Genomic DNA, 24,275 nt, shown 5'->3' on the forward strand with positions numbered 1-24,275 from the left:
CAAGATTGATTATAATTGTCAATAAAATAATTGTATAGGTATAGTTGAAACCAAATACGGGACATAAGGGAGAACAAATAAAAATTAGGGCATAAAATATTAAATATATACTAATATTGTTTGAGGAGATTCCGACATTAGGATTTGTGGTTAAGTTCTATTAATACTTTAATATTAGAATTAGATTAATGGTGTAGTTATAATTCTATATTAGACTTTAATATTAGAATTATACTAACGGTGAATTAACGGAAAAGTTAAATGGATAATCATATAATTAATGATAAATTAGAAAATCTTAAAAGAAAAAAATTAAAACCCGAACAATATGAACCATTCATTTGATTTAATAATTTGGCCGGTCATTTTTTCTACCCAATGTTAATAATTAAATAAATTCGCTGATCAAATCCGCTAACGCTAACCGTTAACTGCTGATTGTCAAACAAGGACGTTGCGAGGTAGTTCTCACTTCAATTTGTTATGTGATTTGAATACTCTCTTTGTCACAAAATCTTTCAAGTAGTTAATATGGTTGGCTTTATTAATTATATTTTTTTAATTTTTTCATGGTATTAATAAAATACTTGGTAAATAAATATATAGCATTATTTTGTATTATAACTTTGATATTTAATTAGAAAAATAGTGCAAAAAAAAAGATAATAGATAATGTAGTGAATATAATCAATTGATGAATTTGAATGTAAAAATTTTTACATTTGAGAAAAATTAAGACAATATAACTAATGAAAATATTTCTTTTAATTAATTTATTGATAATTAATAATTTTTTTTCACTGAATAAAGAAATTGTAAGGACAATGTAGCGAATATAATCAATTAATAAATTTGAATATAAATAATTTTTATATTGAAGAAAAATAAAGACAATATAACTAATAAAATTATTTCTCTTATTTAATTTATTGATAATGAATAAATTTTTTTTTTGAATAAAGGCATTGTAGACACATAATTCTAAATTAAAGAAATGCATATGTATTATTTTTTGTTGTAACTACTAAATTATTATTTATATAATTTAATAAGAGTAAAATAGAGTACTAATTATGCCAACTTTGATTGGGATGTGGTTCGAACCTAAGACATTTTTTTATTGAAATCAATGAGTAAGTTAACGGTGAACTAACGGCAATTCTTAAAATTTTAACGGAATTAGTAACGGTGTGTGGGTATTTTAGGAAATTTTAGTGTAAAATTTAAATCTGATCAATCTTTTAATCAATCTGAGCCATTCATTTGATTAAAATCTGCGACCGCCATTTTTTCTACCCATTATAGGCCTAACTCTCTTGGGCTCTTATTAGTATAGTAGATAATAACAGAATCCTGAAATTTTAACTTCCCGCTCAATTCCTAAAAAATCTCTCTTCCCAATAAAATATATTGATTTCTACTTTCCATTCGTACAATAATTCTGGGTAAAAATTCTATTCTAAAATTTTAAAATAGTGTAATACAATTCTCTTTGCACATCTATACTTACTATATATAATAACAAAATCTTGAAATTTTAACTTCCAGCTCAATTCCTAAAAAATCTCTCTTCCCAATAAAATATATTGATTTCTACTTTCTCATTCGTACAATAATTCTGGGTAAAAATTCTATTCTAAAATTTTAAAATAGTGAAACACAATTCCCTTTGTACATCTATCTATACTATATATAATAACAAAATCCTAAAATTTTAACTTCCCGCTCAATTCCTAAAAAATCTCTCTTCCCAATAAAATATATTGATTTCTACTTTCCCATTCGTACAATAATTCTGGGTAAAAATTCTATTCTAAAATTTTAAAATAGTGTAACACAATTCCCTTTGTACATCTATACTATATATAATAACAAAATCCTGAAATTTTAACTTCCCGCTCAATTCCTAAAAAATCTCCATTCCCAATAAAATATATTGATTTCTACTTTTCCATTCGTACAATAATTCTGGGTTAAAGTTGTGATGTGTCAAAAGTTCGGCAAGGCATTACTTTTGACTCGGTTGTCCGTTTTGGACAAATGTTTTTTTTGAAATCGCGTATTTTTTTTAGATCTATCCACCGCAAACAGCCGTAGGCGGTTTGGCCCACCAATTTCTAAAAAAAATGCTTTATTAAATAGTTTCTAAGAAAAAACTATGAGAACCTTATGTTTTATTAATGAATTTTTAAATTTTTTAATTAAAAATTTGTCCCGTTCATTATTTGATAATCTCTCTTTATAATTGGTCAAATTATTTAATTATGGTAAATTAGGGAATAATTAATGATGGTAATAGAAATCCTAGAAGAATATTAGAATTGAAGAATATTTAATTCTTGTTATATTATTATTGTGACTCACGAAATACAATACAAGAATATTTAATTATGGTTATATTATTATTGTGTGCCTCACGGCCATTATATACTAACAAAAATTGAAAAGAAAATAATAATAATAATAATAATAATAATAATAATAATAATAATAATAATAATATAAGCGGTAAAAACAATATTTAAAAGTAATTAAGTGTTAATAATAATAGTAAGAATATTAACGTAAGAATTATAACATAGAATAAATCATAATAATTAATAACTATAGTCTAGGATTAAATTTGAAATTATCAAGAAAGATAAGCGACCTTTGGTGAAATTAACTCTTTTATCAACACCATCCATAGTCAACACCATCCATAGCTAACATCACACCATCTAACTAACTTTGTAACTATCTTTGTTAGGATAGTTTAGAAGTTAGAAGTTAGCTCTTGGAAGGCTATGTAAATATCCTATGTGATATATATAGCTATATGAAATCAGTACACAGGTGATGAGATACATTTTCTTCAATGAAACAGTGAAACACTTTCCTCTTCTTTCTCCATCTTTTCTCCTCTCTTTCAATCCGGCAGTTAGCTTCTTGATATGGTATCAGAGCTGCAATGGCTTGGCGCCCACCATCTGCTAATATGGTTCAGCAAGGAGCTCCAAATCCAGCCGGTCAAGCTTCTACATCAAACCAAAATGCAAACCCTACTCAAATTCCTGCTTCTGGTTCAGCTGCGAATTTCGATCCCAATGATCAAACAAACCCTCTTCATCTCCACGCCAATGAGAGCCCTACTCTGCAGTTGGTGACAGTTCAACTAGAAGGAAGAAGCAACTATCATAGTTGGGCAAGAGCCATGGAAATGGCACTGAGGTCCAAGAACAAGATGAGCTTTGTTAATGGGCTTGTGGCGGCTCCAAACAAGCTTGATCCAAGATATTACTACTGGGAACGATGCAACACCATGCTCCTGTCTTGGATTCTGAGGGCTCTGTCTCCTACCATAGCCAGCAGTGTCCTTTGGATCAATACAGCTGAAGGAGTATGGAAGGACCTGAAGAAGAGGTTTAGCCATCAGGATGTCTTCAGGGTTGCTGAGATCCAGTCCCAGATTTATCAAACAAGGCAAGGTAACTCTAACATAAATGAGTACTTTACACAATTGAAGTTGTTGTGGGATGAACTCCTTGTTCTAAGACCCATCCCTAGTTGTGAATGCACTCCTAGTTGTGCTTGTGGGAACAACATGGCTGAGAAAGTAAAGACACATTTAGAAAATGATATGCTATCTGCCTTTTTTATTGGCCTGAATGATAGCTATACCAACACTAGACACCAGATTATGCTAATGAAACCACTGCCTGATGTTGGTGAGGCCTTTTCTATGGTTTCACAACAAGAGAGACAAGTAAACATAGAGGCCAGTGGATTAGGGGATAACATCACAAGAATGAATGCTTTTTTCACAAGGGCAAATAACAGTAGAAGAGCCTTTCCAAATCAGAAGCAAAAACCTGTGTGTAGTTTCTGTGGGTACACAGGACACACCATTGAGAAATGTTACAAGAAGAATGGCTATCCCCCTGGTTGGAAGCCAAGAAACAAGGGCATGAGTTCTGTCAATCAGGTGCAGGGACCTGTGCAAGAATCTGCTAGTTCTGGTAGCTTAGAGACCAGTCATTCCTTTACTCAAGAGGACTGCAGAAGGTTCTTTGAATTTATGCAGCAAGAGAAGGCCAGGGCTAATACCCCACTTGATCTCAATCCACAAATCAACACCATAGCTGCAAACTTCATTCCCAACAGTCAGTTTGAAGGTACAAGTACTAACACTGAATCTGAATGGATTATTGACAGTGGTGCCACACATCATATTGTGTGCAGTACACTCCTACTTCACACATCCAAAAAGGTGCAAGGAGTTAATGTTGACTTGCCAAATGGACACCATGCAGAGGTGTCACACATTGGGACAGTTCACTTGTCTGCTGATTTGATTTTGCAGAATGTTCTATGTGTTCCTTTGTTCCACTATAATCTCATCTCTTTGGGACAGCTTCTAAAAGGCTCTAATTACAGCACAGTCTTCCATACTGACCAATGCATTATACAGGATCAACACTATGGGAAGATGATTGGTGTGGCTAGGCTAAAGGAGGGACTCTATCACCTTACTTTTCCCATTTCTGCTCACTGCAAGTCTGTTGGTTTTCCTATTGTAAATACTTGTAGTTTTTGGCATGCTAGACTAGGGCATGCCTCAGAAGGAAAGATAAAAGTTCTACATGCTTTAGACAATAAAATTTGTAATGACAAGCCCACAGCTTGTGAATGTTGTCATATGGCTAAGCAAAAAAGGTTTCCTTTCCAGTCTAACTCATCTACTTCTACTCACTGTTTTGACCTTGTTCATGTTGATATATGGGGTCCTTTTCATGTTGCAACTGTTTATGGTCATAAATACTTCTTAACCCTGGTGGATGATCATAGCAGGGCCACTTAGGTCTATCTCATGAGGAACAAGACTGAAGTAAAGCACATTATGCACAACTTCTATGAACTAATCAACACACAGTTTGGGAAAAGCATTAAATGCATCAGGTCTGATAATGGGAAGGAATTTCTTATGGAAGAGTATTACCAGAAAAGAGGTATTATTCATCAAACATCATGTGTGTATACCCCTCAGCAGAATAGTATTGTGGAGAGAAAACATGGACACATTCTGTCTATGGCAAGAGCAATAAGATTTCAAGCTAGTCTACCTGAGGAATTTTGGGGTGATTACATCCTACATGCAGTGTACTTAATAAACAGGCTCCCATCAACAGTTTTAGGTAATCAAGTCCCATACCAAATCCTCTTTAATAAGGTCCCACAATACCAGCACCTTAAAGTGTTTGGATGCTTAGCTTTTGCCACAATTCCTAGCTGCCAAAGAGATAAGTTTTCACCAAGAGCCAGGAGATGTGTCTTCCTGGGATTTGCTAATGGGGTAAAGGGATACAAATTGATGGACTTGGACACTAAAGAGTTTCTTCTGTCAAGAGATGTCTTATTCTATGAGAGCATCTTCCCTTTCCAGGACTCACAAACCAAAAAACCTTCCAACTTGGTTCTACCCACAGAAGATATGTCCCAATTGAGATATGATGAGGATATTATCCTGCCTGCTACTAAAATCACAGCTGATTCACCTGGCCCACCTGAGAATCACTCTGATGCTCCAGTCCAGGACAATAGTCTTGGCAACACAGAATCAACAGATCCTGAGCCAAGAAGATCAACAAGAGTCAGAACTAAGCCTGCCTACCTTGGTGATTATGCCTGCCAGAGTGTTGTCAGGAGAACATCTCCACATGACATATCTAAGTTTTTGTCTTATGACAGGCTATCCTCAACTTACAGGGCATTTGCTATAAATGCTCTGAATGCAAAAGAACCAAGAACTTACAATGAAGCAATCAAAAGTGAATGCTGGAAAAAGGCAATGGAATCAGAGATCAGTGCTTTGCAGTCCAACAATACTTGGGTACTCACTGATCTTCCTCATTCCAAGGTTCCTATAGGATGCAAATGGGTGTTCAAGACTAAGCTAAAAGCTGATGGGACTATTGAAAGACACAAGGCTAGACTTGTGGCTAAGGGATACACTCAGACACCTGGACTGGATTACCTGGACACATTCAGTCCTGTGGCAAAGATAACAACAATCAGGGTTTTACTTGCTGTAGCTGCAATTAAAGGATGGTTTCTTCATCAATTAGATGTTAATAATGCTTTCCTACATGGGGACCTAAAGGAGGAAGTCTATATGACCTTACCTCCTGGATTTACATCTCCTAAACCTGGCCAAGTATGCAAATTAGTCAAGTCTCTCTATGGATTGAAGCAAGCCAGCAGGCAGTGGAACATAAAGCTTACTCAGGAACTTCTAAGCCTGGGATTCAAGCAAGCCATTTCTGATCCCTCCTCGTTCACTAGAGGCAAAGGTGATGACTTCATGGCCCTATTGGTATATGTTGATGATGTGGTCATTGCAAGTCCAAACTTGGATCAAATGCAACGAATTAAAAGACACCTAGATGTTGCCTTTCACATCAAGGATCTAGGTTCTTTGAAATTCTTTTTGGGATTAGAGGTGGCCAGAAGCAATGAAGGAATTACTGTGAACCAAAGGAAGTACATTTTAGAACTACTTGAAGAAGCTGGATTCATACATTGCAAACCAGCCAAAACTCCCATGGTAACAACAACCATACTGAGTAAAATCACTGGTAACACTCTTGAGGACATCACTCAATACAGAAGGCTTGTAGGGAAGTTGTTATACCTTACAATCACAAGGCCTGACATAAGCTATGCCACACAACAACTATCCCAATTTCTAGATTGCCCCACTGATGAACACCTACAAGCAGCACACAGAATCCTAAGGTATATCAAAGCAACTCCTGGCCAGGGACTCTTCTTTTCAGCATCATCATCTCTGCAGATCGAGGGTTTCAGTGACTCTGATTGGGCTGCCTGCCCTGACACTAGAAGATCTGTGACTGGTTTTTGCATATTCTTGGACTCCACTTTGATATCTTGGAAGTCAAAGAAGCAACACACCATATCAAGGAGTTTATCTGAAGCTGAATATAGGGCCCTTGCAGCAGCAGCTTGTGAAATACAGTGGTTGGTCTATCTTCTACAAGACTTGGAAGCCTACACTGATTCACCAGCCCTCCTCTACTGTGACAGCAAATCTGCCATTGCCATAGCTGAGAATCCAGTCTTCCATGAGAGGACAAAACACATTGAGATAGACTGCCACATTGTGAGAGAGAAGCTACAAAAACAGGTGCTGAAACTGTTGCATGTCACCACCAACAACCAGCTAGTTGATGTGTTTACTAAGCCCCTTAGCATTGATATGTTCTGCAAATTCATCTCCAAGCTGGGGTTACATTGCATATACACTCCAGCTTGCGGGGGGGGGGGGGGGGTATCAACACCATCCATAGCTGACATCACACCATCTAACTAACTTTGTAACTGTCTTTGTTAGGATAGTTTAGAAGTTAGAAGTTAGCTCTTGGAAGGCTATGTAAATATCCTATGTGATATATATAGCTATATGAAATCAGTACACAGGTGATGAGATACATTTTCTTCAATGAAACAATGAAACACTTTCCTCTTCTTTCTCCATCTTTTCTCCTCTCTTTTAATCCGGCAGTTAGCTTCTTGATATCTTTATCGATTTAAATATTCTTAATATATTACAACAATTCCATTCCGTGCATCGCACGGGTGAAAATACTAGTTAATAATAATAATAATAATAATAATAATAATAATAATAAGATTTTTTTTATATATATTTGGCTGGATATGTATTTTTATCGCCACCATTGTAAAACTACCCATAATACAATTACATTCACAATAAAAATCTTATCGATGAAATACACGGTGATTATGGACGTAGAAATTGAAATTTTGTCAGGCTTGTTCATGAGTTGAGTTATCTTTTCAAAATGAAGCTCCTTTTATATAGTGAGTACAAATTTAGCCCCATATTTATCAATTGAGTCATTATGATTCACTCCTCCACAATTTTGTTAAGTCGGAGTGTGAGGATGAGTGGAACGGCGATTCTATTGAAGTTAATGTGTGTAAATAAAGTCGAGACGGATTATATGGGCAAATTATTGTGTGGACCATGGTGCACAAAGTGTTGTGTGGACCATAACAAAAAAAATATATTTTTAATATATTAAAAGTACATAATTTGTGTATTGAATGTACGTTATACAAAATAATGTACTTTCAGTACTAAAATATTGTACTTTCCTTGAATACAATATATAATTTTAAATTTTTAATATACTAAAAGTACATTACTTGTGTATTGAATATACATTATTTGATAGTATAGTCCACACAATAATGATTGGATTATATGTGTTTTTTTTTTTTTTTTTTTTTTTTTTTTTTTTTTTTTTTAAACAGACAGATTATATGTTAATTATAGTAGTGTTAATCATTTAGTTGGTTTGCACGAGCGACTGATTTCTCGTCTGTCCTAGTCATAAAACTGTTAAAAGTACTTTAACCTTAAGTTTAAGTTTTTCGGTATAGCAAAATTTAATTTGATAAAAATTGTGAATGGCACAACCATTCGGATTACAAAGTTTATCTTTCAAGAAAAGAAGTACATTTGGTGTAGTGATATCATAATACCCTCCCACGATACTGACCAAGGTTCAATTCCCTGAATGCGTATTGTCTCTATCTTATCTATTCGCATACATAGTGGTGAATTGATTACCTCAATGGGGATTCACATCCAACCTTTTCGGGAACACAAGTTTCAAGATATATTTTAAAAATAATTTGATTTCCTAATAGAAAGACATTTGTAAGTTATTATCAAGGTGGTAAGTTTGGATAGTTTAACTCAAATTTAAATTTTTTTAATAAAAAAATATTTTGGTTATTTGATATCAAGTTTGAGGAGGGTAAATAGATTTCATCAGAAAGAGATTTTGTAAATTATTATCATAAGTTTGTTGGGGATTCAAATCCAACCATTTTGGGAACAAGTTTCAAGATATATTTTAAAAATTATTTGATTTCCTAATAGAAAAAAATTTGTAAGTTATTATCAAGGTGGTAAGTTTGGATAGTTTAACTCAAATTTAATTTTTTTTAATAAAAAAACATTTTGGTTGTTTGATATCAAGTTTGATAAGGGTAAATTGATCTCCTCAATAGAAAGAGATCAGAGAATACAACCTTTTTGGGAACAAGTTTCAAGATATATTTTAAAAATAATTTGGTTTTCCAAATAGAAAAAAATTCGTAAGTTATTATCAAGGTGGTAAGTTTGGTTAGTTTAACTCAAATTTAAATATTTTTAATAAAAAAACAATTTGGTTGTTTGATATCTTGTTTGAAGTTCCTCATTAAAACTGTAAAAAGTACTTTAAACTTAAGTCTAAGATTTTCAGTATAGCAAAATTTAATTTCAAAAGTATTGTGATTGGCACAACCATTCAGCTTACAAAGTTTATCTTTCAAGAAAAAAAGCGCATTTAGTGTAGTAGTATCATAGTACCCTCCCATGGTACTGACCGGGGTTTAAATCCCCGAATGCGCATTCTCTCTATCATATCTGTTCGCATGAGTTGGTCACAGGGTAAGATTGATTTCCTCAATAGAGAGAGATCTTTTCAAGATATATTTTAAAAATAATTTGATTTCATAATAGAAAGAGATTTCTAAGTTATCATCAACGTGGTAAGTTTGGTTAGATTAACTCAAAATTTTTTTTTTTGATAAAAAAAATATTTCAGTTGTTTGACATCAAGTTTGAAGTTCCTCAGTAAAACAGTAAAAAGTACTTTAACCTTAAGTTTGAGTTTTTCAGTATAGCAAATTTAATTTGATAAACACTGTGAATGACAAAACCATTCAGATTACAAAGTTTATCTTTCAAGAAAAGAAACGCATTTAGTGTAGTGGTATCATAGTACCCTCTCACGGTACTAACCGGGGTTCAATTCCCCGAATGCGCATTGTGATGCAGGACAAGAAGAACCCAAACACTAGAACTCAAACTCAAAGACTTTCAATTATATTCAACTTAAACATCTCAATCCAAAAGTGTTACCTCATTGGAGTGATATATGTCAAAAGAGCATAACCCAAACACTAGAACTCAAACTCAAAGACTTTCAATTATATTCAACTTAAACATCTCAATCCAAAAGTCTGTTGGCCAAACTCTATGTCTCAAAATACAGTGTTACCTCATTGGAGTGATATATGTCAAAAGAGCATAACCTCCCTGCTAATTGAAAACTTGTTTGCCATGAAATGCCCGAGTCCTATGTTTACCTCATTGGAGTGATATATGTCAAAAGAGCATAACCTCCCTGCTAATTGAAAACTTGTTTGCCATGAAATGCCCGGGTCCTATGTTTACCGCCAGTAGATATTATCTTGTCTTTGATTTCCCTTTGTATCATGACATTTTCTGAAGCTTCAATCTTCAAATCTCTAGAATTCTCTTGATGCCAGTAACCATTAGCAGACATGGGTTGTCTTGCGTACACAGCAGCACCAATGACCTCCCACCTTACAATGTCTTCATAACTTTTATCAACCTCCATTGTGTACATATTTTGTTGAGTTTCAATTTCCCAGCCAAGGTGTCGATCAAGGACGTTGGAATTGATGTTATGGCAGTTTCCATCATCAATGGTAAGCTTACACACTTTACCGAACATGCTGCCGTAGGCCCTAAAGATGTTGTGTTGGTTGGGACTAAAGATGTTGTGTTGGTTGGGACTCTTCTCTTCTGCATATAAAAGGCGCTGCATACAAGAATTCAAAGGATCTCCTACTTCTGCTGCAACTTTAACGTTGAATTCCCCACATCCCCTTCTCCATCATCCTCAACATATTCTTTTGTGAGATTAGAAGACATTCGAACTCTACACTCGTCTGAGCAATGATTATCTAGCTCCCCACAGTTGAAACAATTTCCAATTATCAGTGTGGTGGCCTCGTCGCTCGACTTTGTTGAAGGGGTTATTCTAGATGGGTCTGCATTATTTGTGGCTACAGACTGGAAATTGCAAGAATTATATTGTTGTAAATAGTGTGCAGTAGTGTCTCATAATTTGAAGACCATGGGTGTACAATTGTTGGCGGCTTTTGTTGGTTGGACTGTGAAACAATAGCTTCAGCTTGCAAAGCCATATTGTAAGCCTCATCTACGGACCAAGCATGATTTTGGCTCATCTTTTCCTGTATGGCACATCTCAAACCATTTATATAACGAGCAACTTGTTGTTCCGAAGTTTCAAAGAGATTGCAACATGCCCCTAGCCAAAAGAACTTTTCAGTGTATTCAATGACACTCTGGAATCCTTGGAAGCAATTCTGATATTGATTAAACAAATGCTGATAATCAGGTGGTAGAAATCTACTCATCAAAAATTTTCTCATTTTCATCCATGATCTTACTGGAGATTTCCCTTGGTATCTCCTATTATTTTGCAACATATCCCACCAAGCAGAGGCTCCCCCTCTCAGTTTACACGCAACATATTTGGCTTGCTTGTCATGGGGGATTTCCAGCATGTCTAAATAGTGTTCCACATCAAAGCACCAGTCCAAAAAGGCTTTTGTGTCCACATTGCCATTAAAAGTGTGTAGCTCAAGATTTGGATGGTAATGGAGATGTTGTCGATGTCTGTTTCTACTCACGTGCTTTGCCGGCGGATTCCAGTAATTGATAATGCCCGGAGTTGCACCTTTACCTTCTAATTGAATATTTATTTTTGCAAGAATGTTACGAATTTCTTGAAACTCGAGATTAACATTGTCACTATATACTTGAAAAGCAGCCCGAAGGCAATCCATTCCACGGTCACCGCCGAAGGATGGGTTGTTACCCTTGTTGTTGATATCGCCTTGTGCCATCTTGGGTCGTGACAAGTGGAGAGGGCTATGCCGCTATCTCGGTTGTCGCCTAGGAACTTGAGGCTCTGAATACCAACTGATGCAGGACAAGGAGAACAGGAAGAACACAAACACTAGAACTCAAACTCAAAGACTTTCAATTATATTCAACTTAAACATCTTAATACAAAAGTCTGTTTAAATAGACAATTAAGAAAACTGAAGAGTTGCAAATAATAAAAGCATTCATGGGAACTACAAAATAAACATAATGAGAATAATAACATTTAAAGCTAATTCAGATTTTCCGTAAAAAGTGGCCACCAAACTCTTTGTATCTTAGACTTCATGCATGTGACCATTTCTCTACTATTTCCTCAATTCATGTTCCGTATCACATTGTCTCTATCTTATCTGTTTGCATGAGTAGCTTAGGAAGAGATTTGTAACTTATCATCAATGTGGTAAGTTTGGTTAGATTAACTCAAATTTAAATTTTTTTGATAAAAAAATATTTCCATTGTTTGATATCAAGTTTGAAGTTCCTTAAAAAGTACTTTAACCTTAATGGCCTGTTTGGTTCACGGAATAGGCCGGGAATGGCATAGCATTCCCAGTAATAGGCCTATTTCTTTGTTTGGTAACCATTTCTATTACCAGGAATAATATTCCTGGTAATAGCCTATTACCTCAAATAAGGCAATAGCTATTACTAGGCCCCCCCGGTATTAGCCTATTACTGAACGCTCAGGAATAGATTTTAGAATCTATTTTCTTTTTTACCCCTTTCTTTAACCTAATTTTTTATCATATATATAAATTTATCATATTTCACCACCGTCGTCGCCACCACCACCATCACCGCCGCCGCCGCCACCACCACCACCACCACCATCGCCACCGCCGCCACCACCACCACTATCGCCACAATCGTCGCCGCCCCCACCACTGCCACCGCCACAACCACCACTACCACCCCAGCACCACGACCGCCACCACCACCATCACCACCACCGCCACCACCATCGCCGCCGCCACCACCGCCACTGCCACAAGAACCACCACCCAGCAGCACCACCGCCACAACCGTCACCGTCACCACCACCACCGTCGCCCCCACCACTACCACCGCCACCGCCACCGCCACCACCATCGCCACCACCACCACCACCACCGCCACCATCACATATTTTTATAAGGATATTTATGTCTTTTAAAACATATTTCATTTCTATTCCTTAAATCAACCAAACACTGTAATATAATTCCTAAAGTCTATTCCTTTCGCGAACCAAACAATAGAATACAATTTCTAATCTATTCCTTACCTATTCCATTCCTTATGGAATAGCATTCCTATTACCTCAAAATTCATTCCGTGAACCAAACGTGCTGTAAGTTTAAGTTTTTCAATATAGCAAATTTAATTTGATAAAAATTGTGAATGCCACAACTATTCAGCTTACAAAGTTTATCTTTCAAGAAAAGAAGTGCATTTAGTGTAGTGGTATCATAGTACCCTCTCACGATACTGACCGAGGTTCAATTCCCCGAATGCGCATTGTTTTTATCATATCTGTTCGCATGAATAGCTTAGTTGGTCACAGGGTAAAATTGATAAAAAAAAAATATTTTGGTTGTTTGGTATCTTGTTTGAAGTTCCTCAGTAAAACTTTAAACAGTACTTTTTGTGATTGGCACAACCATTTAGCTTACAAAGTTTATCTTTCAAGAAAAGAAGCGAATTTAGTGTAGTAGTATCATAGTACCCTCCCATGATACTGACCGGGGTTTAAATCCCCGAATGCGCATTCTCTCTATCATATCTATTCGCATGAGTAGCTTAGTTGCTCACAGGGTAAGATTGATTTCCTCAATAGCGAGAGATCTTTTCAAGATATATTTTAAAAACAATTTGATTTCATAATAGAAAGAGATTTCTAAGTTATCATCAACGTGGTAAGTTTGGTTAGATTAACTCAAATTTAATTTTTTTTGATAAAAAAAATATTTCAGTTGTTTGACATCAAGTTTGAAGTTCCTCAGTAAAACAGTAAAAAGTACTTTAACCTTAAGTTTAAGTTTTTCAGTATAACAAATTTAATTTGATAAAAACTGTGAATGACAAAACCATTCAGATTAAAATGCTTATCTTTCAAGAAAATAGGCGCATTTAGTGTAGTGGTATCATAGTACCCTCCCACGGTACTGACCGGGGTTCAATTCCACGAATACGCATTGTCTCTATCTTAACGGTTCGCATGAGTAGCTTAGGAAGAGATTTGTAAGTTATCATCAACGTGGTAAGTTTTGTTAGATTAACTCAAATTTAATTTTTTTTGATAAAAAAAATATTTCGATTGTTTGATATCAAGTTTGAAGTTCCTTAAAAAGTACTTTAACCTTAAGTTTAAGTTTTTCAATATAGCAAATTTAATTTGATAAAAATTGTGAATGGCACAACCATTCAGCTTACAAAGTTTATCTTTCAAGAAGAGAAGCGTATTTAGTGTAGTACCCTCCCACGGTACTGACCGGGGTTCAATTCCCCGAATGCGCATTGTCTCTATCTTATCTGTTCGCATGAGGAGCTTAGAAAGAGATTTCTAAGTTATCATCAACGTGGTAAGTTTGGTTAGATTAACTCAAATTTAATTTTTTTTGATGAAAAAAATATTTCAGTTGTTTGACATCAAGTTTGAAGTTTCTCAGTAAAACAGTAAAAAGTACTTTAACCTTAAGTTTTAGTTTTTCAGTATAGCAAATTTAATTTGATAAAAACTGTGAATGACAAAACCATTCAGATTACAATGCTTATCTTTCAAGAAAATAGGCGCATTTAGTGTAGTGGTATCATAGTACCCTCTCACGGTACTGACCGGGGTTCAATTCCCCGAAAGCGCATTGTCTCAATCTAATCCGTTCGCACGAGTAGCTTAGGAAGAGATTTGTAAGTTATCATCAACGTGGTAAGTTTGGTTAGATTAACTCAAATTTAATTTTTTTTTTGATAAAAAAATATTTCGATTGTTTGATATCAAGTTTGAAGTTCCTTAAAAAGTACTTTAACCTTAAGTTTAAGTTTTTCAGTATAGCAAATTTAATTTGATAAACACTGTGAATGACAAAACTATTCAGCTTACAAAGTTTAGCTTTCAAGAAAAGAAGCGCATTTAGTGTAGTGGTATCATAGTACCATCCCATGGTACTTACTGGGGTTCAATTCCCCGAATGCGCATTGTCTTTATCATATTTGTTCGCATGAGTAGCTTAGTTGTTCACGGGGTAAAATTGATAAAAAAAAATATTTTGGTTGTTTGATATCTTGTTTGAAGTTCCTAGTAAAACTTTAAAAAGTACTTTTTGTGATTGGCACAACCATTCAGCTTACAAAGTTTATCTTTCAAGAAAAGAAGCGAATTTAGTGTAGTAGTATCATAGTACCCTCCCATGGTACTGACCGAGGTTTAAATCCCCGAATGCGCATTGTCTCTATCATATCTGTTCGCAAGAGTAGCTTAGGTGGTCACAGGGTAAGATTGATTTCCTCAATAGAGAGAGATCTTTTCAAGATATATTTTTAAAATAATTTGATTTCATAATAGAAATAGATTTCTAAGTTATCATCAGCGTGGTAAGTTTGGTTAGATTAACTCAAATTTAATTTTTTTTGATAAAAAAAATATTTCAGTTGTTTGACATCAAGTTTGAAGGTCCTCAGTAAAACTGTAAAAAGTACTTTAACCTTAAGTTTAAGTTTTTCAGTATAGCAAATTTAATTTGATAAAAACTGTGAATGACAAAACCATTCAGATTACAATGCTTATCTTTCAAGAAAATAGGCGCATTTAGTGTAGTGGTATCATAGTACCCTCCTACGGTACTGACCGGGTTTCAATTCCCCAAATGCGCATTGTCTCAATCTTATCCGTTCGCATGAGTAGCTTAGGAAGAGATTTGTAAGTTATCATCAACGTGGTAAGTTTGGTTAGATTAACTCAAATTTAAATTTTTTTTGATAAAAAAATATTTCGATTGTTTGATATCAAGTTTGAAGTTCCTTAAAAAGTACTTTAACCTTAAGTTTAAGTTTTTCAGTATAGCAAATTTAATTTGATAAACACTGTGAATGACAAAACTATTCAGCTTACAAAGTTTAGCTTTCAAGAAAAGAAGCGCATTTAGTGTAGTGGTATCATAGTACCATCCCATGGTACTTACTGGGGTTCAATTCCCCGAATGCGCATTGTCTTTATCATATCTGTTCACATGAGTAGCTTAGTTGTTCACGGGGTAAAATTGATAAAAAAAAATATTTTGGTTGTTTGATATCTTGTTTGAAGTTCCTAGTAAAACTTTAAAAAGTACTTTTTGTGATTGGCACAACCATTCAGCTTACAAAGTTTATCTTTCAAGAAAAGAAGCGAATTTAGTGTAGTAGTATCATAGTACCCTCCCATGGTACTGACCGAGGTTTAAATCCCCGAATGCGCATTGTCTCTATCATATCTGTTCGCAAGAGTAGCTTAGGTGGTCACAGGGTAAGATTGATTTCCTCAATAGAGAGAGATCTTTTCAAGATATATTTTTAAAATAATTTGATTTCATAATAGAAATAGATTTCTAAGTTATCATCAGCGTGGTAAGTTTGGTTAGATTAACTCAAATTTAATTTTTTTTGATAAAAAAAATATTTCAGTTGTTTGACATCAAGTTTGAAGGTCCTCAGTAAAACAGTAAAAAGTACTTTAACCTTAAGTTTAAGTTTTTCAGTATAGCAAATTTAATTTGATAAAAACTGTGAATGACAAAACCATTCAGATTACAATGCTTATCTTTCAAGAAAATAGGCGCATTTAGTGTAGTGGTATCATAGTACCCTCCTACGGTACTGACCGGGTTTCAATTCCCCAAATGCGCATTGTCTCAATCTTATCCGTTCGCATGAGTAGCTTAGGAAGAGATTTGTAAGTTATCATCGACGTGGTAAGTTTGGTTAGATTAACTCAAATTTAAATTTTTTTTGATAAAAAAATATTTCGATTGTTTGATATCAAGTTTGAAGTTCCTTAAAAAGTACTTTAACCTTAAGTTTAAGTTTTTCAGTATAGCAAATTTAATTTGATAAACACTGTGAATGACAAAACTATTCAGCTTACAAAGTTTAGCTTTCAAGAAAAGCGCATTTAGTGTAGTGGTATCATAGTACCATCCCATGGTACTTACCGGGGTTCAATTCCCCGAATGCGCATTGTCTTTATCATATCTGTTCACATGAGTAGCTTAGTTGTTCACGGGGTAAAATTGATAAAAAAAAATATTTTGGTTGTTTGATATCTTGTTTGAAGTTCCTAGTAAAACTTTAAAAAGTACTTTTTGTGATTGGCACAACCATTCAGCTTACAAAGTTTATCTTTCAAGAAAAGAAGCGAATTTAGTGTAGTAGTATCATAGTACCCTCCCATGGTACTGACCGAGGTTTAAATCCCCGAATGCGCATTGTCTCTATCATATCTGTTCGCAAGAGTAGCTTAGGTGGTCACAGGGTAAGATTGATTTCCTCAATAGAGAGAGATCTTTTCAAGATATATTTTTAAAATAATTTGATTTCATAATAGAAAGAGATTTCTAAGTTATCATCAGCGTGGTAAGTTTGGTTAGATTAACTCAAATTTAATTTTTTTTGATAAAAAAAATATTTCAGTTGTTTGACATCAAGTTTGAAGGTCCTCAGTAAAACAGTAAAAAGTACTTTAACCTTAAGTTTAAGTTTTTCAGTATAGCAAATTTAATTTGATAAAAACTGTGAATTAGGGGTGTGCAAACTTCGGATAATTTTTGGTTAACCGACAGAACCGACAAAATTCGGTTAACCGTTTTCGAACCAAACTTTTTCGGTTCGGTTAATGGTTAAAGGAATTTTAAAACTTCGGTTAACGGTTAATTCAGTTCGAAAGGTCGGTTAACCGAATTAACAGAACGGTTAACCGAAGTTTTTAATATATATATATATATATATATATATATATATATATATATATATATATAAAATAAATAGAAATACTAATTTGAAATTATGGATGTGTGGAGTTTATAATTAATGTTTTGTATATTTTGTTATGAATTTATTATGATATGTATTTTATTTTAATTGGATTTATTATTTTAGGTGTTATTTTTAAAATTTTAAATTTTAGCTTTAAAAAGTTCGGTTAATCGGTTAACCGACCGACTAATCGAAAAAAATTTTGGTTCGGTGAATTCGGTAGAGAAAACTTCGGTTCGGTTAACGGTTAAAGGAAAAAAAATTTCGGTTAATTTGGTTTGGTTAAAATGGTTCGGTTAACCGAACGGTTAACCGATTGAACACCCCTACTGTGAATGACAAAACCATTCAGTTTACAAAGTTTATCTTTCAAGAAAAGAAGTGCATTTAGTGTAGTGATATCATAGTACCCTCCCACGGTACTGACCGGGGTTCAATTCCCCGAATGCGCATTGTCTTTATCATATCTGTTCGCATGAGTAGCTTAGTTGGTCACTGTATAAAATTGATAAAAAAAATAATTTGGTTGTTTGATATCTTGTTTGAAGTTCCTCAGGAAAACTGTAAAAAGTACTTTAAACTTAAGTCTAAGTTTTTCAGTATAGCAAAATTTTATTTCAAAAATATTGTGATTGGCACAACCATTCAGCTTACAAAGTTTATCATTCAAGAAAACAAGCGCATTTAGTGTAGTAGTATCATAGTACCCTCCCAAAGTATTGATCGGGGTTTAAATCCCCGAATGCGCATTCTCTCTATCATATCTGTTCGCATGAGTAGCTTAGTCGGTCATAGGGTAAGGTTGATTTCCTCAATAGAGAGAGATCTTTTCAAGATATATATTAAAAATAATTTGATTTCATAATAGAAAGAGATTTCTAAGTTATCATCAACGTGGTAAGTTTGGTTAGATTAACTCAAATTTAATTTTTTTTGATAAAAAAAATATTTCAGTTGTTTGACATCATGTTTGAAGTTCCTCAGTAAAACAATAAAAAGTACTTTAATCTTAAGTTTAAGTTTTTCAATATAGCAAATTTAATTTGATAAAAACTGTGAATGACATAACCATTCAGATTACAAAGTTTATCTTTCAAGGAAAGAAGCACATTTAGTGTAGTGGTTTCATAGTAATCTTCCACGGTACTGACCGGGGTTCAATTCCCTTAATTGCCATTGTCTCTATCTTATACCGGGGTTCAATTCCCTGAATGCGCATTGTCTCTATCTTATCTGTTCGGATGAGTCTCTTAGGAAGAGATTTGTAAGTTATCATCAACGTGCTAAGTTTGGTTAGATTAACTCAAATTTAATTTTTTTTGATAAAAAAATATTTCGATTGTTTGATATCAAGTTTGAAGTTCCTTAAAAAGTACTTTAACCTTAAGTTTAAGTTTTTCAATATAGCAAATTTAATTTGATAAAAATTGTGAATGGCACAACCATTCAGCTTACAAAGTTTATCTTTCAAGAAGAGAAGCGCATTTAGTGTAGTACCCTCCCACGGTACTGACCGGGGTTCAATTCCCCGAATGCGCATTGTCTCTATCTTATCTGTTCGCATGAGGAGCTTAGAAAGAGATTTCTAAGTTATCATCAACGTGGTAAGTTTGGTTAGATTAACTCAAATTTATTTTTTTTTGATGAAAAAAATATTTCAGTTGTTTGACATCAAGTTTGAAGTTTCTCAGTAAAACAGTAAAAAGTACTTTAACCTTAAGTTTTAGTTTTTCAGTAGAGCAAATTTAATTTGATAAACACTGTGAATTAGGGGTGTGCAAACTTCGGATAATTTTCGGTTAACCGACCGAACCGACAAAATTCGGTTAACAGTTTTCGAACCGAACTTTTTCGGTTCGGTAAATGGTTAATGGAATTTTAAAACTTCGGTTAACGGTTAATTCGGTTCGAAAGGTCGGTTAACCGAAGTTTTTAATATATATACATAAATAATAAGATAAATATAAATACTAATTTGAAATTATGGATGTGTGGAGTTTATAATTAATGTTTTGTATATTTTGTTATGAATTTATTATGATATGTATTTTATTTTAATTGGATTTATTATTTTAGTTGTTATTTTTTAAAATTTTAAATTTTAGCTTTAAAAAGTTCGGTTAATCGGTTAACCGACCGATTAATCGAAAAAAATTTCGGTTCGGTGAATTCGGTAGAGAAAACTTCGGTTCGGTTAACGGTTAAAGGAAAAAAAACTTCGGTTAATTCGGTTTGGTTAAAACGGTTCGGTTAACAAAACGGTTAACCGATTGAACACCCATACTGTGAATGACAAAACCATTCAGCTTACAAAGTTTATCTTTCGTGAAAAGAAGCACATTTAGTGTAGTGGTATCATAGTATCCTCCAACGGTATTGACCGGGGCGCAATTCCCCGAATGCGCATTGTCTTAATCATATCTGTTCGCAGGAGTAGCTTAGTTGGTCACGGGATAAAATTGATAAAAAAATAATTGTTTGAAGTTCCTCAGGAAAACTGTTAAAAGTTCTTTAAACTTAAGTCTAAGTTTTTCAGTATAGCAAAATTTAATTTCAAAAATATTGTGATTGGTTATAGTACTTTAATCTTAAGTCTAAGTTTTTCAGTATTGCAAAATTTAATTTCAAAAATATTGTGATTGGCACAACCATTCAGCTTACAAATTTATCTTTCAAGAAAAGAAGCGAATTTAGTGTAGTAGTATCATAGTACCCTCCCAAGGTACTGACCGGGGTTTAAATCCCCGAATGCGCAATCTGTCTATCATATCTGTTCGCATGAGTAGCTTAGTCGGTCACAGGGTAAGATTGATTTCCTCAATAGAGAGAGATCTTTTCAAGATATATTTTAAAAATAATTTGATTTCATAATAGAAAGAGATTTCTAAGTTATCATCAACGTGGTAAGTTTGGTTAGATTAACTCAAATTTAATTTTTTTTTGATGAAAAAAATATTTCAGTTGTTTGACATCAAGTTTGAAGTTTCTCAATAAAACAGTAAAAAGCACTTTAACCTTAAGTTTTAGTTTTTCAGTAGAGCAAATTTAATTTGATAAACACTGTGAATTAGGGGTGTGCAAACTTCGGATAATTTTCGGTTAACCGACCGAACCGACAAAATTCGGTTAACCATTTTCGAACCGAACTTTTTCGGTTCGGTAAATGGTTAAAGGAATTTTAAAACTTCGGTTAATGGTTAATTCGGTTCGAAAGGTCGGTTAACCGAAGTTTTTAATATATATATATATATAAATAATAAGATAAATATAAATACTAATTTGAAATTGTGGATGTGTGGAGTTTATAATTAATGTTTTGTATATTTTGTTATGAATTTATTATGATATGTATTTTATTTTAATTGGATTTATTATTTTAGTTGTTATTTTTTAAAATTTTAAATTTTAGCTTTAAAAAGTTCGGTTAATCGGTTAACCGACCGATTAATCGAAAAAAATTTCGGTTCGGTGAATTCGGTAGAGAAAACTTCGGTTCGATTAACGGTTAAAGGAAAAAAAAACTTCGGTTAATTCGGTTTGGTTAAAACGGTTCGGTTAACAAAACGGTTAACCGATTGAACACCCCTACTGTGAATGACAAAACCATTCAGCTTACAAAGTTTATCTTTCGTGAAAAGAAGCACATTTAGTGTAGTGGTATCATAGTATCCTCCCACGGTATTGACCGGGGCGCAATTCCCCGAATGCGCATTGTCTTTATCATATCTGTTCGCAGGAGTAGCTTAGTTGGTCACGGGATAAAATTGATAAAAAAATAATTGTTTGAAGTTCCTCAGGAAAACTGTAAAAAGTACTTTAAACTTGAGTCTAAGTTTTTCAGTATAGCAAAATTTAATTTCAAAAATATTGTGATTGGTTATAGTACTTTAATCTTAAGTCTAAGTTTTTCAGTATTGCAAAATTTAATTTCAAAAATATTGTGATTGGCACAACCATTCAGCTTAGAAAATTTATCTTTCAAGAAAAGAAGCGAATTTAGTGTAGTTGTATCATAGTACCCTCCCAAGGTACTGACCGGGGTTTAAATCCCCGAATGCGCAATCTGTCTATCATATCTGTTCGCATGAATAGCTTAGTCGGTCACAGGGTAAGATTGATTTCCTCAATAGAGAGAGATCTTTTCAAGATATATTTTAAAAATAATTTGATTTCATAATAGAAAGAGATTTCTATGTTATCATCAACGTGGTAAGTTTGGTTAGATTAACTCAAATTTAATTTTTTTTGATAAAAAAAATATTTCAGTTGTTTGACATCAAGTTTGAAGTTTCTCAGTAAAACAGTAAAAAGTACTTTAACCTTAAGTTTAAGTTTTTCAGTATAGCAAATTTAATTTGATAAAAACTGTGAATGACACAACCATTCAAATTACAAAGTTTATCTTTTAAGAAAAGAAGCGCATTTAGTGTAGTGGTATCATAGTACCCTCCCACGATACTGACTGGGGTTCAATTCCTTGAATGCACATTGTCTCTATTTTATCGGTTTGCATGAGTAGCTTAGGAAGAGATTTGTTAGTTATCATCAATTTGGTAAGTTTGGTTAGATTAACTCAAACTTAAATTTTTTGATAAAAAAATATTTCGATTGTATGATATCAAGTTTGAAGTTCTTAAAAAGTACTTTAACCTTAAGTTTAAATTTTTCAATATAGCAAATTTAATTTGATAAAAATTGTGAATGGCAAAACCATTCAGCTTACAAAGTTTATCTTTCAAGAAAAGAAGTGCATTTAGTGCAGTGGTATCATAGTACCCTCCCACAGTACTGACCGGGTTCAATTCCCCGAATGTGCATTGTTTTTATTATATCTATTCGCATGAGAAGCTTAGTTGGTCACAGGGTAAGATTGATTTCCTCAATAGAGAGAGAGATCTTTTCAAAATATATTTTAAAAATAATATGATTTCATAATAGAAAGAGATTTCTAAGTTATCATCAACGTGGTAAGTTTGTTTAGATTAACTCAAATTTAATTTTATTTGATAAAAAAAATATTTCAGTTGTTAGACATCAAGTTTGAAGTTACTCAGTAAAACAGTAAAAAGTACTTTAACCTTAAGTTTAAGTTTTTCAGTATAGCAAATTTAATTTGATAAAAACTGTGAATGACAAAACCATTCAGATTACAAAGTTTATCTTTCAAGAAAAGAAGCGCATTTAGTGTAATTGTATCATAGTACCCTCCCACTGTACTGACCGGGGTTCAATTCCACGAATACGCATTGTCTCTATCTTAACGGTTCGCATGAGTAGCTTAGGAAGAGATTTGTAAGTTATCATCAACGTGGTAAGTTTTGTTAGATTAACTCAAATTTAATTTTTTTTGATAAAAAAAATATTTCGATTGTTTGATATCAAGTTTGAAGTTCCTTAAAAAGTACTTTAACATTAAGTTTAAGTTTTTCAATATAGCAAATTTAATTTGATAAAAATTGTGAATGGCACAACCATTCAGCTTACAAAGTTTATCTTTCAAGAAGAGAAGCGCATTTAATGTAGTACCCTCCCACGGTACTGACTGGGGTTCAATTCCCCGAATGCGCATTATCTCTATCTTATCTGTTCGCATGAGGAGCTTAGAAAGAGATTTCTAAGTTATCATCAACGTGGTAAGTTTGGTTAGATTAACTCAAATTTAATTTTTTTTGATGAAAAAAATATTTCAGTTGTTTGACATCAAGTTTGAAGTTTCTTAATAAAACAGTAAAAAGTACTTTAACCTTAAGTTTTAGTTTTTCAGTAGAGCAAATTTAATTTGATAAACACTGTGAATTAGGGGTGTGCAAACTTCGGATAATTTTCGGTTAACCGACCGAACCGACAAAATTCGGTTAACCGTTTTCGAACCGAACTTTTTCGGTTCGGTAAATGGTTAAAGGAATTTTAAAACTTCGGTTAACGGTTTATTCGGTTCGAAAGGTCGGTTAACCGAAGTTTTTAATATATATATATATATAAATAATAAGATAAATATAAATACTAATTTGAAATTGTGGATGTGTGGAGTTTATAATTAATGTTTTGTATATTTTGTTATGAATTTATTATGATATGTATTTTATTTTAATTGGATTTATTATTTTAGTTGTTATTTTTTAAAAATTTAAATTTTAGCTTTAAAAAGTTCGGTTAATCGGTTAACCGACCGATTAATCGAAAAAAATTTCGGTTCGGTGAATTCGGTAGAGAAAACTTCGGTTCGATTAACGGTTAAAGGAAAAAAAAACTTCGGTTAATTCGGTTTGATTAAAACGGTTCGGTTAACAAAACGGTTAACCGATTGAACACCCCTACTGTGAATGACAAAACCATTCAGCTTACAAAGTTTATCTTTCGTGAAAAGAAGCGCATTTAGTGTAGTGGTATCATAGTATCCTCCCACGGTATTGACCAGGGCGCAATTCCC

At 33.5% G+C, this 24,275-nt stretch overlaps 1 protein-coding gene and 7 non-coding genes across 8 annotated transcripts; all 8 read left to right on the forward strand.

Moving 5' to 3' along the window:
• Positions 1-2,950: 2,950 nt before the first annotated feature.
• Positions 2,951-4,840, forward strand: LOC109173068. The gene has a single exon (XM_019322326.1). The coding sequence runs from the start codon at positions 2,951-2,953 to the stop codon at positions 4,838-4,840; it is 1,890 nt and encodes a 629-aa protein (XP_019177871.1).
• A 4,994-nt stretch (positions 4,841-9,834) lies between these two features.
• On the forward strand, positions 9,835-9,905 carry TRNAE-CUC. Its single transcript has one exon. It is a non-coding gene; the product is annotated as a tRNA-Glu (tRNA).
• A 4,061-nt stretch (positions 9,906-13,966) lies between these two features.
• TRNAG-CCC lies at positions 13,967-14,037 on the forward strand. The gene has a single exon. It is a non-coding gene; the product is annotated as a tRNA-Gly (tRNA).
• Positions 14,038-14,632: 595 nt separating this feature from the next.
• On the forward strand, positions 14,633-14,703 carry TRNAE-CUC. Its single transcript has one exon. It is a non-coding gene; the product is annotated as a tRNA-Glu (tRNA).
• Positions 14,704-15,641: 938 nt separating this feature from the next.
• Positions 15,642-15,712, forward strand: TRNAR-CCU. Its single transcript has one exon. It is a non-coding gene; the product is annotated as a tRNA-Arg (tRNA).
• A 937-nt stretch (positions 15,713-16,649) lies between these two features.
• TRNAR-CCU lies at positions 16,650-16,720 on the forward strand. Its single transcript has one exon. It is a non-coding gene; the product is annotated as a tRNA-Arg (tRNA).
• A 259-nt stretch (positions 16,721-16,979) lies between these two features.
• TRNAG-CCC lies at positions 16,980-17,050 on the forward strand. Its single transcript has one exon. It is a non-coding gene; the product is annotated as a tRNA-Gly (tRNA).
• Positions 17,051-18,226: 1,176 nt separating this feature from the next.
• TRNAG-CCC lies at positions 18,227-18,297 on the forward strand. Its single transcript has one exon. It is a non-coding gene; the product is annotated as a tRNA-Gly (tRNA).
• The last annotated feature ends 5,978 nt before the right edge of the window (positions 18,298-24,275 follow it).

Source organism: Ipomoea nil, unplaced genomic scaffold (genome assembly GCF_001879475.1).
Source record: "Ipomoea nil cultivar Tokyo-kokei standard unplaced genomic scaffold, Asagao_1.1 scaffold0465, whole genome shotgun sequence".
Classification (NCBI taxonomy): Eukaryota; Viridiplantae; Streptophyta; class Magnoliopsida; order Solanales; family Convolvulaceae; genus Ipomoea; species Ipomoea nil.

Bases quoted from the DNA above. Each gene is read 5' to 3' on its own strand.
- LOC109173068 (XM_019322326.1), top strand. From the start codon at position 2,951: ATGGCTTGGCGCCCACCATCTGCTAATATGGTTCAGCAAGGAGCTCCA.